The 12,406-nt window shown below is 64.3% G+C and overlaps 6 protein-coding genes across 6 annotated transcripts in view; 2 read left to right on the top strand and 4 right to left on the bottom strand.

The window, feature by feature from the left end:
• Positions 1 to 86: 86 nt before the first annotated feature.
• EMIHUDRAFT_224580 (hypothetical protein) lies at positions 87 to 419 on the bottom strand (the record flags this gene model as incomplete). Its single annotated transcript, XM_005790856.1, has 1 exon — positions 87 to 419. The coding sequence occupies one exon, from the start codon at positions 417 to 419 to the stop codon at positions 87 to 89; it is 333 nt and encodes a 110-aa protein (XP_005790913.1).
• A 23-nt stretch (positions 420 to 442) lies between these two features.
• On the bottom strand, positions 443 to 1,006 carry EMIHUDRAFT_224579 (hypothetical protein; the record flags this gene model as incomplete). Its single annotated transcript, XM_005790855.1, has 2 exons — positions 443 to 672; positions 772 to 1,006. 2 exons carry the CDS (start codon positions 1,004 to 1,006, stop codon positions 443 to 445), a joined length of 465 nt encoding a protein of 154 aa, XP_005790912.1.
• A 655-nt stretch (positions 1,007 to 1,661) lies between these two features.
• Positions 1,662 to 2,692, bottom strand: EMIHUDRAFT_109374 (hypothetical protein; the record flags this gene model as incomplete). The annotated part of the gene is made up of 2 exons (XM_005790854.1): positions 1,662 to 2,078; positions 2,189 to 2,692. The coding sequence occupies 2 exons, from the start codon at positions 2,690 to 2,692 to the stop codon at positions 1,662 to 1,664; spliced, it is 921 nt and encodes a 306-aa protein (XP_005790911.1).
• Positions 2,693 to 5,491: 2,799 nt separating this feature from the next.
• On the top strand, positions 5,492 to 5,920 carry EMIHUDRAFT_224576 (hypothetical protein; the record flags this gene model as incomplete). Its single annotated transcript, XM_005790853.1, has 3 exons — positions 5,492 to 5,544; positions 5,713 to 5,796; positions 5,875 to 5,920. 3 exons carry the CDS (start codon positions 5,492 to 5,494, stop codon positions 5,918 to 5,920), a joined length of 183 nt encoding a protein of 60 aa, XP_005790910.1.
• A 589-nt stretch (positions 5,921 to 6,509) lies between these two features.
• On the top strand, positions 6,510 to 8,009 carry EMIHUDRAFT_224575 (hypothetical protein; the record flags this gene model as incomplete). The annotated part of the gene is made up of 5 exons (XM_005790852.1): positions 6,510 to 6,785; positions 6,863 to 7,054; positions 7,125 to 7,200; positions 7,362 to 7,539; positions 7,625 to 8,009. The coding sequence occupies 5 exons, from the start codon at positions 6,510 to 6,512 to the stop codon at positions 8,007 to 8,009; spliced, it is 1,107 nt and encodes a 368-aa protein (XP_005790909.1).
• Positions 8,010 to 11,136: 3,127 nt separating this feature from the next.
• EMIHUDRAFT_454660 (hypothetical protein) overlaps positions 11,137 to 12,406 on the bottom strand; it is a gene marked incomplete at both ends in the record, with an annotated part of 2,311 nt that continues 1,041 nt past the window's right edge. The window contains 4 exons of the mRNA XM_005790851.1: positions 11,137 to 11,166; positions 11,343 to 11,681; positions 11,745 to 11,865; positions 11,952 to 12,286. Coding sequence (XP_005790908.1) covers positions 11,137 to 11,166; positions 11,343 to 11,681; positions 11,745 to 11,865; positions 11,952 to 12,286 — 825 coding nt within the window. The remainder of the gene's footprint in view (positions 11,167 to 11,342; positions 11,682 to 11,744; positions 11,866 to 11,951; positions 12,287 to 12,406) is intronic.

Raw genomic sequence — 12,406 nt, 5'->3', positions numbered from 1 at the left:
CTACCAAAGATAGCATGGGTTATGCAGGGTACAAGAATAATGTACGTACGCTGATTGACGGCTTCCCCCCGTCAAGAGCAGTGCTCTCACCAATGACAAAGGGAGACCGTGCTCTCACCAAGACAAAGGGAGACCGTGTTTGCGGGGATCGATCGATTCGAGGGCGACTTTCCAGCCATTGGGCCGGCCGGTGTAGCATCCTCGGTCTGAAGCAGCCGCTTGAACTTCGCCACCGACTGCACTACGAGCGCAACCGACCCGATTTGCAGCAGGGTGACTGCCTGCGCCACCTCGTCCTCGTCAACCTCGATAGTTCCCTCCGAAGCAGGCGGCAACGGGAATCGACCCCCATCGGTCACCCACGGGTCGGAACGCAAATCGTTCATCGTTGCTCGCGCTTCAACCCGCTTGCAGAGCATGCTCCTAAAAGCGGAAGGGCACGTTAAGCTTCGGCAGCCGCAGATTCGGGCGCAGCGGTGGCAGCAGCGGCCAGCGGCTCGCGCCTCAGAAGGGCGAGGAGCTCAGGCGAGGCGTGGCCAGGCAGGGTTGGCTCCTCTGTCTGGATGCGTCGGAATGTTTCGGGCAGGTCGGGGGCAGCAAAGGGATTGCTCCCAGTGAGCTGGCAGAGGGTGACGCCCGCCGCCCAAATATCGGCGGGCTTGCCAAGGTAGCCTGGCGCGAGCAGTACAGGTGTTAAGAGGGTCTGTTTCCGGAGGGTGGGTGAAGGTCCGGGGTTGTGTTTTTGTGTGAAGCCCAGCGGGCCAGGCGCACCGCCCTTGACGCACATCTCGGGTGCGTAGAAAGCGGGCGTTCCAGTCGCCTTCTCCATCCACTGGCCGGCGGGTTCACTCTTTCTTGACGATCCAGCAACGCCCACGTCACCGTCGCGATCGAGATCAATTGCGGTCCTCCTCTCGACGGCGTTCACAACCGCGTTGGAGGCGCTGCGCATCTCCTCAGCCAAACCATGCATCGCCGCCTTGAGCTTGCCTTGCTTCGCACTCATGCGTAGCACCGCTGCCGGAGTCGGCGTCTCGACTGGCACAGAGTCAGCCGCGCTTAGCTCGCCACCTACAGGAGAGATGGGCACTCTTTCGCCGGCCCACGGAAACGGCGAGCTAAGCCTAGAGCGAAGAGGTCGCCGCCGATGGCTGAGGGAGGAACGCGTCTCCCTGAGGGATCTGCGGAATGCGCAAAGCGATGAGCGGAAATTGCGGATGCGGTTTTCCGGGTAGAGGCTGGTGATGGCGAGGGTCTTGCCGAGTCGATCGTCCTCCACGACGCAGGTGCCTCAATCCTTGGTCTCCGGCCGGGACGCCTCGCCGGCCGTGGCGTGGATCCCCGGCGTGATGGGGGCCTCAGAGCTCAATGCGCAAACCGAGATGCGGTGAGCGAGCGCCCTAGCGTGAGTGCGCGCGGCGCGAAGCCGCGGCGCTGGCGGCAGGGTCGGTGACGGTGGATAGCGTGTTGGGCGAAAAAGGAAAAGGGCGGAGTCGCGACGCTCCGCCGCTGCCACGTCCGGCCGGAGCCCGTAGCGCCCTGCACGGCGGGGCCTCGTGACCTACATCGATGTAGATAAAGAAACCACACTGTGCAGTGCACACACCACGAGATATGGCTGGAGGGAGCCTTCGGCCAGACGGCACGCACAGCACCAGAGCTCAGACTTTCGCCCCTTCATTCAGCGCTCTCTCCAGCTGGTTCTGCAACTTTGCCTTCTTCTGCGGGAGAACCACTTCTTTCACGTGCTTCTCAATGTTTTTGTTCGCTCCCATGACGCCGCCGATTCCTCCTCGCACTACTTCTTTGAAGCTGTCACCATTGTCACGATAAAGGATCCAGCGCTGTTTGTACGGTAGCTGCTTGGCAGCGCGCCGCGCAGCCGCCTCGGCGTCGCCGCCTGAGAAACTGGTGGCCTTGACGGGCGCAGACCCCGGCGGGTCGTTGACGAGCACGTAGTCCCCCTTGGCACCCTGCGCACGCGTCAGCCGTTTTACCTCCTGCTTTCGCCTAACCACCTCATCCTTGATCGCCTTCGCCGCCTCCTCACTGATGCGGCGCTCCTCGATGTCACGCACCTGGCAAACGCGCAAGGCAGAACGGTCGGGAGGGCCCACTCACCTCCGGGTGGGAATGCGTCGGTGCTCTCGGGAGGGTGGATTGGGCCTGGCTGGAGGAGTCTTCGCACCCTTGCCTCCAGCGCGGAGATGCGCAGGGTCAGCGCGTTGTGCTCCATGTCCAACGTCTCGAGGTGCTGTTTGGCCTCCTCTGCGCTGGCTTCGGCCTCCTCCGCGCGCGCACGCGCCTCCTCCACCGTCGACTCCACCGCGCGACTCTGCATACCCTCTGGTAGCCCTGCCTCCAGTGGAGTAGTTTTTGGCGCTTTTGCCTTGCGCTTTCTCCAGAACTGATCATAGGCCGAGGAGAACTGCTCAAATGATAACGAGCCATCGGTCTCGGTATCAGCCGCCTCCAGCGACGCGCGAAGCACCGTCGTTTCCGCGAAAGGCCTGTAGAGGGACACCAAATCGTCGATCGCGAGGCTGCCGGTCCCATCCACGTCAAACTTGTCAAAGATGGTGCGCAATCGCTCCCGGCTGACTGGCGCATCCTGCACGTCCGTTTCAGTTGAGACAGCTTTGGTGTCTTTAGCGGATGACCTTGCCTTGCCGCGCACTCCCCTCTTCATCATCTGCGCAGAGTCTACGCCGCCGGGGAATTTGGGTTTGCGTTTGGGACGATTCGAACGATTGATTGCAGATTGGCGCGGTAAAGCGTAAAGTGAGATTGACGAAACAACCTAAGAAACCATCGTTGGACCGGCATGGATGGGGGAGTATGGTCGTCGGTCGGGACGGCTTTACTAACTAGCTAGCTGGCTGGCTAGCGAGCTGCCTGCCTGGCTGCTAGCAAGCAGCGGCCTGCTCATTACTTGAGCACTTGAGCACTGGATAGGGTCGATTCCGCATGGTACGGGCCCCTCGATCGTCTCGCCCTCTCTCACTGGTGTGTTCATTGGGGGGGTCATAACAAACACGGTACAGGATCGAGGTGCACGCTGCTGAAGCAGTGTCGCCCCCCCTCTCCATCGAGCATCGTCTCACTGGGAGACGTCGGCGGTGGTGGCGGTGTGAGCGATCGAGCTACAAGAGGAGCTTGTTCAGCAGGATCAGGGTGGGCGGAGCAGTACCTCACTTCCTTAATGGGTGAGCTTCAGAACTCCAGGCCAGCGCCACCACGCGTCCTCCCCCTCACCCCTCTGCTCATTTACTTAGAGCTCTTGCGATCGTTCGTTCGTCTCACAGACTCTCTCACACGCGTGCGTTCCACGCGCACGCCGGCGTGCCTCGCGGGCCGCCGATCTTCAAAAAACAAAATCTCTCTCTCTCCGATCTTCTGGCCCACAGCGAGGCTGGTGTTGCGGGGTCGCTCCTCACTCAACATTTTCAGTGTATGAATGAGGTTGAAGTATGTAGCTCTTACTCCACGACCGCCGAAAAGTCTCCCTCGCTCTGCCCCAAACCTAGATCCTCTCACTATAGTTACATACATACTTAGAGAGAGAGAGAGATGTTTACTCGAGTAGCAATACTAATACCTCTACCGAACGAACATGTTACATTTGCCCGAAGGTGGACTGCTATTTTTGAGGAGGAGAGAGGCGTGCCCTTTACTCCTAACTTGAAGTCTTGACATATGTCCGGTGGTATCCTTTCGCAGTTCCGCGCGATTACTGTGCTGCACAATGGTTGGGCAGGTGTGGAACAAACAACACCTCGTGATCACAACTCCGCAGGCGCCTGTTGATGGGTCCAGGCGATAGCCCTGGATGGGCAATGCACACGCCTAGTTGGGCCTCAGATCGCCCGACCGCGTCCCGGTGCTCTGCCGTCGGATTTGTGACGCCGCCGCACCGCGCCGCGGCCGGGGGCCCTCCGGAGGCCGAGGATGGCCGTGACGGACCGGGACGAGCTCTGGGAGGTTCAGTGTCAGTGTATATATTGAAGAGACTGACCATATGCACAATATCTCTCAGTCTAGCTAAGCCTGGGAAGGAGATGCCGGGGCCGTACAGCAGATTGATGGTGCTTCGCCGGCGTGCGTCCCGGAGCGGTGCCGGACGGGGGGCCAGGGGAGGAAAACGGAGGGCAGCGCCGACGCCGCTCTGATTCGACTTTTAACTTCAAACAAAGACAGTCGCACGCGCCGCGCCGCGGCGCGTGCGACTGTGAGGAGCGGATGCGTAGTACTGACCGCGCAAGATATAAAGGGTGGCTAAGGGCTCTGCCCGCAAGGCGCCCGCGTCGCAGACGCGGTACCATTGACAAATCTGCAATATACCCCCACACGAACAAATCGCAAAATCCGAATACCGGCAGAAACCATGATGTCCGCCGTGGACGGCCGTAACCTGTACGCCTGTAACACCTGCCTTTTGACGATGCGCTGCGCGACAAGATAGCTACCGAACTGGATCGCATCGAGGCTGCTCCGCCTCTCGAGCGCATGTTGGTGACGAAGCCGCCGGTCAAGAGGTGGGCGGAATTGGTCAGCCGGCAGAAGGATCCGTCCATCAAGACGCGTCGTCAGGCTGCGCTCACCGCCATGCTGCGCGTCGTCGACCGCCTCCCGCTCGGGGGCCAAGCCAAGGTGCTGCGTACTCGAGTAGCCTTACTGTAGGAACCTTTCATGCTCCAAGGTGACGCAGCCAGCCCCATCCGCCCCCCTTGCACAGACTCTTCCCGCTTGACTGAAACCAGAGGGGTGAGGAACCACCCCGACCCAGTTAATGGCGCGTCGGGGCCAGCGCCTTCAAATGCGCCCCAACCCTCCACTGCTGCCGCCTCATCCTGCGCTGCCACCGGTGCGCGCCGGCTCGAGGCTTTCCGGGCACACGAGGACACAAGGCGGCAACGTCTGCCCACTGTCCGCGCAGGTGTGCGGCGCTCGTCGAGATTGACGGCAGGGCGTTGGGCTCGGCGGCGATGTTGGAGGGTGCGCGTGCGGGTGAGGCGTCCGCGGGTGAGGCGTCCGGCCGCTAGTGTGCGCACCCTCGAGCCGTCACGACCCCGACCGTCAGCTTCTCTGCGTGAACATGTATGGCTAGCGTGCTTCCACTGCGCGCCCGCGCCTGCGGCGCCGCCGCGGCTCCCCACCCTTTTGCGCAGCAACACCTTAAACTTTTCAGGCCCTCAAAATTCGGGTCGGAGCGTAGCGGAGTGGGCCCCGAGTTTGAAAAGGGCGACGGACGCTTGCGTCCTAGCCTCCAACAACGCCTCCCCGGCGCAGAGGGGCCCCCGGAGGGATGCACAACCGACCCACGCCAGGAGGAGGAGGGCCTCGGCGCTCGGGCGCGAGGTGCTGTCTGCTGGAGCTCTGGCTCGCCTTCTGATCTCGGAGACTGCGGCGGTTTCGCTCGTGCAAGCCCCGCAGAGGGGCGGGCGAGAGGGCGGCCCGAGCCCGAAAGGGCCCGCCCTCGACCTTGCTCTACATGGTAACGGATAAGAAGAGAAACTATGGACGCTGTGGTTCAGACGACGCAAAGTGCTGGGGACCCTCTGTTTATTTCCTTTTTGTTTGCCGGAAAACAAACAAAGCCCTCTGCCCGCTTTGCATGTACATGTACATGTACGTGTTGTGAGTGATCCGCACTCCCACCCCGCCGCCTTCTGTCTCCGCGGCAGCCCGACTCTCCCTCCCCCTCCTCGCCAGGCGCACGCACACCGGCGAGAAGCCGTTTAAGTGCGACCAGTGCGGCGCCGCCTTTACGCGCTCCAACAACCTCATTACTCACAAGTGAGTGATCGGCGTGCCGGGATCACCCCGCGGCCTTCTCTCCCGCGGCAGCCCGACTCCCCCCTCCCTGTTCTCCAGGCGCACGCACACGGGCGAGAAGCGGTTCAAGTGCGACGGCCTCTAGGGTGATGCCTCTAGGGTGATGCCGCATTCGCCCTGGGACCCATCGCTGACTTCTGACTGTCGTTGCTGTCTATCCCTTTCTCGACTGTCTGAGCTTGTGCGTCTTGGCACTTGGGTCAGGGGTTGTGCGTTTATGTGAGCTTACTCGAGTACGGTGTCTCCTTTCTTGTGCTTGCTTGTGCGTCTTGGGTCCGGGGTTGTGTTTTTGTGTGAGGTTACCGACTGCGAGCCGTCTTATTACCAGGTTGCAACCCTTTTGTTACGCACTGTGCTGTGAATCGAGCGGCAACCAACAGCTCTCAGTAGAGTCATTCTTTTCTGGCTCACTGCGCTGTCTCGGTTGTCGGCAGATCAAGACACAGAGTCATACACAAAAAAGACAAACAAAAACAAAGCGGGAGGAAAGCGCGAGTCACAATTCCAGGGGTCGTTGTGGCGGGCCACCCTGTCCAAAGAGGCTAGCCGCACCCGCCTGGCCAATTCGCGGCTTATGTTGCTCGATTTCCAAAAAAATCACATAACGATAAATAGAAACAAGGACAAAGACTCAGCAAGCAAAGGAAATCGACTTCTTCATAGCGGCAGCTCACATGGGATTGCTGGGCCAGTCGAGTCGACCTCCCCTGCTGGCCGTCCCGCCCACCGCCGCGGCCGACCTTCTCGGCGGCTCTGGCCGCGCCAAGATTGTCTGGAGCCAGCTGCGAGACGGCCGGGACCCGTTCGAGGAGTCTTCAGGGCTTGGCCACAAGGCGCGGCACGCGCTCGAGCTGGCCTTCTCGGCGCAGCCGCCTCACTCGCTTCTCACGTCCACCGTCTCCGCATGTGGCACTCGCAAGCTGCTTCTCCGACTGCGGCGCGGCGACGAGGTTGAGGCGCGCTGACTGCGCCTGCACTGAGTGGCACCTTCTGCTGTCGCGCGCCTGACGCCTGGCCCTGCTATCAGGCCGTCATCATTCCGCAGGGAGCATTCTCCACGCTGTGCGTCTCTTCGCAGGTCGGCTGTCGACAGGGCTGCACCTTTTGCGCCACTGGCACGATGGGCCTACTCCGCTCCCTCGCCGCCGACGAGATCCTCGCGCAGCTGCACGCCGCCGCCGCCGCCGTCCGGCAGCACGGCATGCCGCCGCTGAGGAATGTGGTGAGCTTCCCAGCCCTCTGCCCCTTTCTCTTCTCGCGGCCAGAGAGCCGTGCGGCGTCGCGTGCAGGTGTTCATGGGCATGGGCGAGCCGGCGGACAACGTGGAGGAGGCTCTATCACCTGGAGAGAGACAGAGAAGGCGAGGTGGTGAGCTGTGAAGCCGCTTTGTCGGCACCTCCAGGTGTCGCGCGCGCTGCATGCGATGGTCCACCCCTTCGGCTTCCAGCTCGGCGCCTGCCCACTCTCCGCCTCCACCCGCCCCCATCCGCCGGTACCCCTCACACGCCGCGCCCTCGCCGCCTCAGGCCGCTCGTACGTCTGCGTCTCAACTGTCGGACCGTCGCCGGGACACATCCGCGCGCTGGAGCCGCTGCCCGCGCGGCTGGCCTGGTCGGTGCACGCGGCAGACGACCGGCTGCGCAGACTGCTCGTGCCGACAACGCGCCACCGGATGAGCGAGCTGCGCGACGCGTGGGGGGAGACGTTGCAGGCTAGCTCTCGGCTACACCTCGGCTACACCACGCCTCGGCTGCACCTCGACGCGTGCGGGAGAGACGCCCCAGGCGAGGGCCGACCGAGGCCTCATGGCGGAGGTGACGCTCATCGACGGAGTCAACGACGGCGCCGACGCGGCGGCCAGCCTGCACGGGTTGCTCGCGCCGCTGCCCGGCAAGACTCGCGTCAACCTCATCCCTTACAACGCAAACGCGGGGCTGGGCGCCGCGGGACGCCTCTTCCGGCCGGCGCAGCCAGAGGCGGTGCGTGCCTTCCAACGGCGCCTACTCGACCGCGGCCTCATCTGCACGGTCCGCACGCCGCGCGGCAACGAGGAGAGCTCTGCGTGCGGCATGCTGCGCGTCGAGCACGCGAAGGGGAGTCGTGCAAGCCGCGGAGATCTGGCGAGTTCGGTTTCGGACGAGTTTAAAGAGGCAGACACGGCGCGCATGCAGTGACGTGACATGTTTGTGACATGAAAAGATGACATCTGATATCTGACTGTGGTACTGTATCCAATACGGCTCTACGGCGGCGTGTTCCGTGTTCCCTCTGACGCCTGATTGTAAACACCAGTCACCACGCACTCCGCACAGCGCACTCTCCGGACTCCGCACTGTGTGGAGAACGGGCTAGCTGTAGCTCAAGGTTGCGTTAGATTGTCAATGGAGAATGGCCGCGTTCTCGCCCCTTTCTTGTACGCGTGGGTCTCAGAGGACGAATGCGCACCGGATCTTCGAGGACTTCAACGTCGGCCGCGCCCCACGGCTATCCGCTATCCCGCCGGCTCTCGAGTGTCGCAGCGCGACGCGCTTCACCCCTCGACTCCGCGCTGCGAGTCGATTGGGAGACGACGCTCGGCCACTGCCAACTCCACCCTGACGTGACGCACATGCGCCGAGCGTCCCCCCCGAGGGTGTCCTTGTACGTACTTTTAGCTTACTGGGAGAAAAGAGAGAGGGGGTTCTCTCTCTCTCTCCTTGTACGTACGTACTTTTAGCTTACTGGGAGAAAAGAGAGCGCGTCGTTGCGAGTAAAAAAAAAAACGTTCCGCACCCGCAGCCAGCACCAGTACACATGCCGTTCTGGTGCCCCTCGGCTGGCCAGAGGACGACTCACAATGCAAAATCGGAAAGACATCACGAGGGGCCGTATACGGTTACTGGACCGTCACGTGTTCAACGACGTTGAACAGTGTTCAACCACGGCGCTGTTCACAGCGCGCGCGGACGGCCGTTCTGCGAGTCCCGCTCCGCAGGACTTTTGTAAAGCATGCTTGTGGCAAGTTATAGACGCTAGTATCGACCTCACAGACCCAAACCCGAATTAATAATTAAGGCTCAAAGTATGGTTGAACAACCGTTGAACAAACAGGTTGAACAACGATATCCGACTAGTGCGACCGCTAGACGGCGGTCTCCGCCGGCCCCAAGGCTGCCCAGCCCCAGTACCACACCGGCCACGTGCACCGTAGCGCTGGAGTTGGTCAGTGAGGCACTAGACGGGCTACGGAACCATGCGCGCGCCGGCCGGATAGGCTGCGCGCAGGGGCCGCGCCGCCTCGATTTCGCATCTCCGCTCCGCGGCCGACTGAGGGGCCAGCTCGCCCGGCGACAAGCCCAGCCATCGCCCAGCGCCCCGTATCGACGGGGGGCACGCAAAAAAACCGCACCTACGACTAGGGTGAGCCCGTGAGGGCGTCGGTGTGGGCCGCGGGCGGGCTGCCAGGAGGGCGCGGGTGGGAGCATGGGAGATGCACCACCGCTCGACGAAGACGCGCCCGACGAAGCCCTGCTAGCGGAGGATGGTCGATCCTCACCTACTAGCGTCGGGCGTGTGCGAAAAAGAGCGCAAATCGGAGCTCAACTCGCGCGCGGCTGGGAAAGGGGTGTGGCACCCCTCCGAAGGCGCCTCGCGAGGAGCTGCTGCTGCCTCCAAACGCGCTCGGGCAGCACGTCGGCGCGCCTGCGGGGTGGGTAGAGGTGAAACTATGCTTGCTGACACGCGCATCCCGCACCACCCCCACGTCCGCGCGCACCATGCCGCCATCCCACCTCACAGCCAAGCGCCATCGCCGTCGGACGCGGCGACGCCGAGCGGTGGCCTCGCAGACGACGAGCGCGATGAGGCCGCCGCGCCGCCGGGGTGGCCGGCGCGTGCCAGCCGCTGGCCCGTCCAGCGTGGCGGGATCGGCTCGCCCATCCTGGCCCGCGCGCTTGCCGACGCGAGAAGATCGCGCGAGAGGGCAAAATGTGGCAAAATGGCCCTGTTTGTCGACCCTTCACGGCGACTTCACGGCGGAACGAGTCGGATCGACGACTCGCCGCCTGCACCAGCGTGTGCGCCTTGCAATTCTATACAGAATCGATACTTGGTACGTCCTCTCAATCGCTCGTGGAGAGGAGCTACGGCCATTCCTAAGTAGTGTTCAACGACGTTGAACAATGTTCAACGTCGTTGAACACGGTCCAGTAACCGTATAAACGGTGCCGCAGCGGCCCGCCCGGGACACTAACAGTGAGTTGCTGCCACTCGCCCGGCCTCCTCCCCCTCGGGCTCGCCCGGAAAGTGGGCTTGCGCACCGGCGCCCCCCCCAGCACGCCGACACGAGCACACGAGGTGTACCCTCTGGCCACCTGGGAGAGGGGAGCGCTCTACCTTTTTGGCCCATTGGCTTCACCATGATGGATACGGAGGTGGCCAGCCCTTGGTTGTGCACCTGCGGCGCGAAGAGGGGAGGTGATCTCGGCGGACGACGGCCATGCCGAGAGCGGGCGCAGCGCGGAAGATAGAGGGTGCGCAGCGCGTCGCGGCCGCGCGCTTGGGAGCCGGGGGGATGGCCGGAGGGGGTGGGACGCCTGCATGTCCTCGAAGCTCCCAACCGCATACGCAAGCCGAGCCGCGCGAACGGCGGGGAGGGAGTTTTGGAGGGTCAGCCAAGGACGCGCATGGCGAGTGACAAACGAACGCAACCTGCCCCCTCGCTGCACGCTGGTTTCTCAATTCGTGCGCGCGTGTGCGGTCTCTCCGCCGGGGGAGCCGGCCTGTGTGCGCTTGACCCATAACGTCAAACGAAGGCTCGAACATGTGAACTGATAGAGGCACGTCTGATCGCCATATGCGAAATAAAAAGAACAAGAATACACAGCAAATCCAAATGATGTATCGTCGGCGGGGACATGTGTGACTGTGACTCCCCTGCCGTGAGTTGTGTGCGCGGAGTGTGGGGCGCCACCTCGATGGCTCGTCTCGCGCCGCCCGCCGCCGAGCCCTGCAGCGCCGTAGCGCGCCTCACCCTCTGACCGAAACCTCCCCTCGCAGGCGGCCGCAAGAGGCGCAGAATAGGGCCCTCCTCCGAGACCCGCCCCTCTCGCTCCCGCCTGCGGCCTGGCCAAGAGTCTCGCACTCCCCCGGCGCAGCCACTCCCATGCTCCCGGCGCGCGCCACTCATTCGAAAGCTCCGCTCTCGAGACTCCTCCCTCGAGGCGCGGCACGCCCCACCCGCAAGCCGCCCCTCCCCTCCCCCGCCGCCGCAAACATCCCGTGCTCCTCCCCGCCCCCCGCCACTGCTCACCCTCTCACGACCTACCCGCGCCCGATCCGCCCCGTCGACTCCTCAAGCGGCGCTGACGCGGCTCCTCGCCACCGTCGCCGTCGCCGTCGCGCCCGCCGCCCTCTCCTCCCTCGTGCATCGCTGCGGCGCCGTTCAGCATCGCGTCGGCGCCGCCCTCGCGGTCCCGGGCTTGCTGCCGCGTCGTCGGGCGGCGCGGGTCGGCGGCGAGGCAGCGCACATCCGGCGCCGCGGTCCAACTCGAGTCCGCCGCCCCGACCTGCCACTCCGCCGTCACCCGGTCCGGCAGCGGCGCGCGGTCGTACACCGCGAGCCAGCCGCGCGGCCCGCCGAGGTTGGCGCGCGGCCCCGCGTGCCAGTAGCCGTTGACGCTCGAGAACCAGAGCATCTTGTCCGCGTCGCCCGCCATCGCGTAGGCGAGCCGCCCGTTGACGAGCTCGGGCTCGCGGTCGTAGGCGCCGAGGTACTCGCGGTGGATCCCGGCCGGCGTGCCGCCGACCAGGTAGACGCGCGGCGCCGCCGCGAGCAGCAGTCGCTGCGTCTCCTCCGCCTCGCGCGCCTGCGGGGAAGGCGGCAGCACGGCGTCAGAGCGCGGCGTCAGGGAGGGGCGGAGAGAGCGCACGTCCGGCCCGTCCCCGCGCCTGCTGCTGCGCCAGCTCCGCCTCGTGCGCCCGCTCGCCCGCTTCGCCCGCGAGGCAGCGCAGCGTCGGCGCAGGCATCCAGCCGCCATCGCGCAGCACAGCCTGCAAAAAAGGGGGGGGGGGGGGGGTCGAGCCGGCGAGTTGGCGGGATGCGAAGCCCGCCGTCGAGGCGAGCTGGCGCCTGCCACGGCGCCCCGATCTTCTCGGGGAAGAGCGCCGCGTCGTGCACCGCCAGCCAGCCCGCAGGGGAGCCGAGGTTGTTTCGCGGCCCGGCCCACCAGTGGCCGCCCGTCGGACCGTCAGTGCAGTACCAGAGCATGCGCATTGGGTCGCCGCCCTGGCCGACGCGCGCGTAGGTGAAGCGGCCGTTGATCACCTGCGTGCCCCGCTGGTACGCGCCGACGTACTTTCGGTTCACGCCGTCCGCCGTCTGGCCGACGAGGTAAATGCGGGTCGCAGCCCCCTCGAGGGCGGGTGGGACGGCGCCGTTGGTTCGCTCGAGCTCTGCGAAGGCTGCCTCGCCCTCGGGGCCGGCGAGGCAGCGCACGTCCGGCGCCGCGGTCCAGCCGCCACCGTGGGCAGAGCCAACCTGTTGGGGGGGAAGGGGGTAGGGGGAGGGCTCGGGGGGGGGGGGGGGGGGCAG

The sequence above is a fragment of the Emiliania huxleyi genome (assembly GCF_000372725.1).
Source record: "Emiliania huxleyi CCMP1516 chromosome Unknown EMIHUscaffold_118, whole genome shotgun sequence".
Taxonomy (NCBI): Eukaryota; Haptophyta; order Isochrysidales; family Noelaerhabdaceae; genus Emiliania; species Emiliania huxleyi.
The sequence above is the reverse complement of the archived record's forward strand: the minus strand, read 5'-3'. Positions and strand labels throughout refer to the sequence as shown.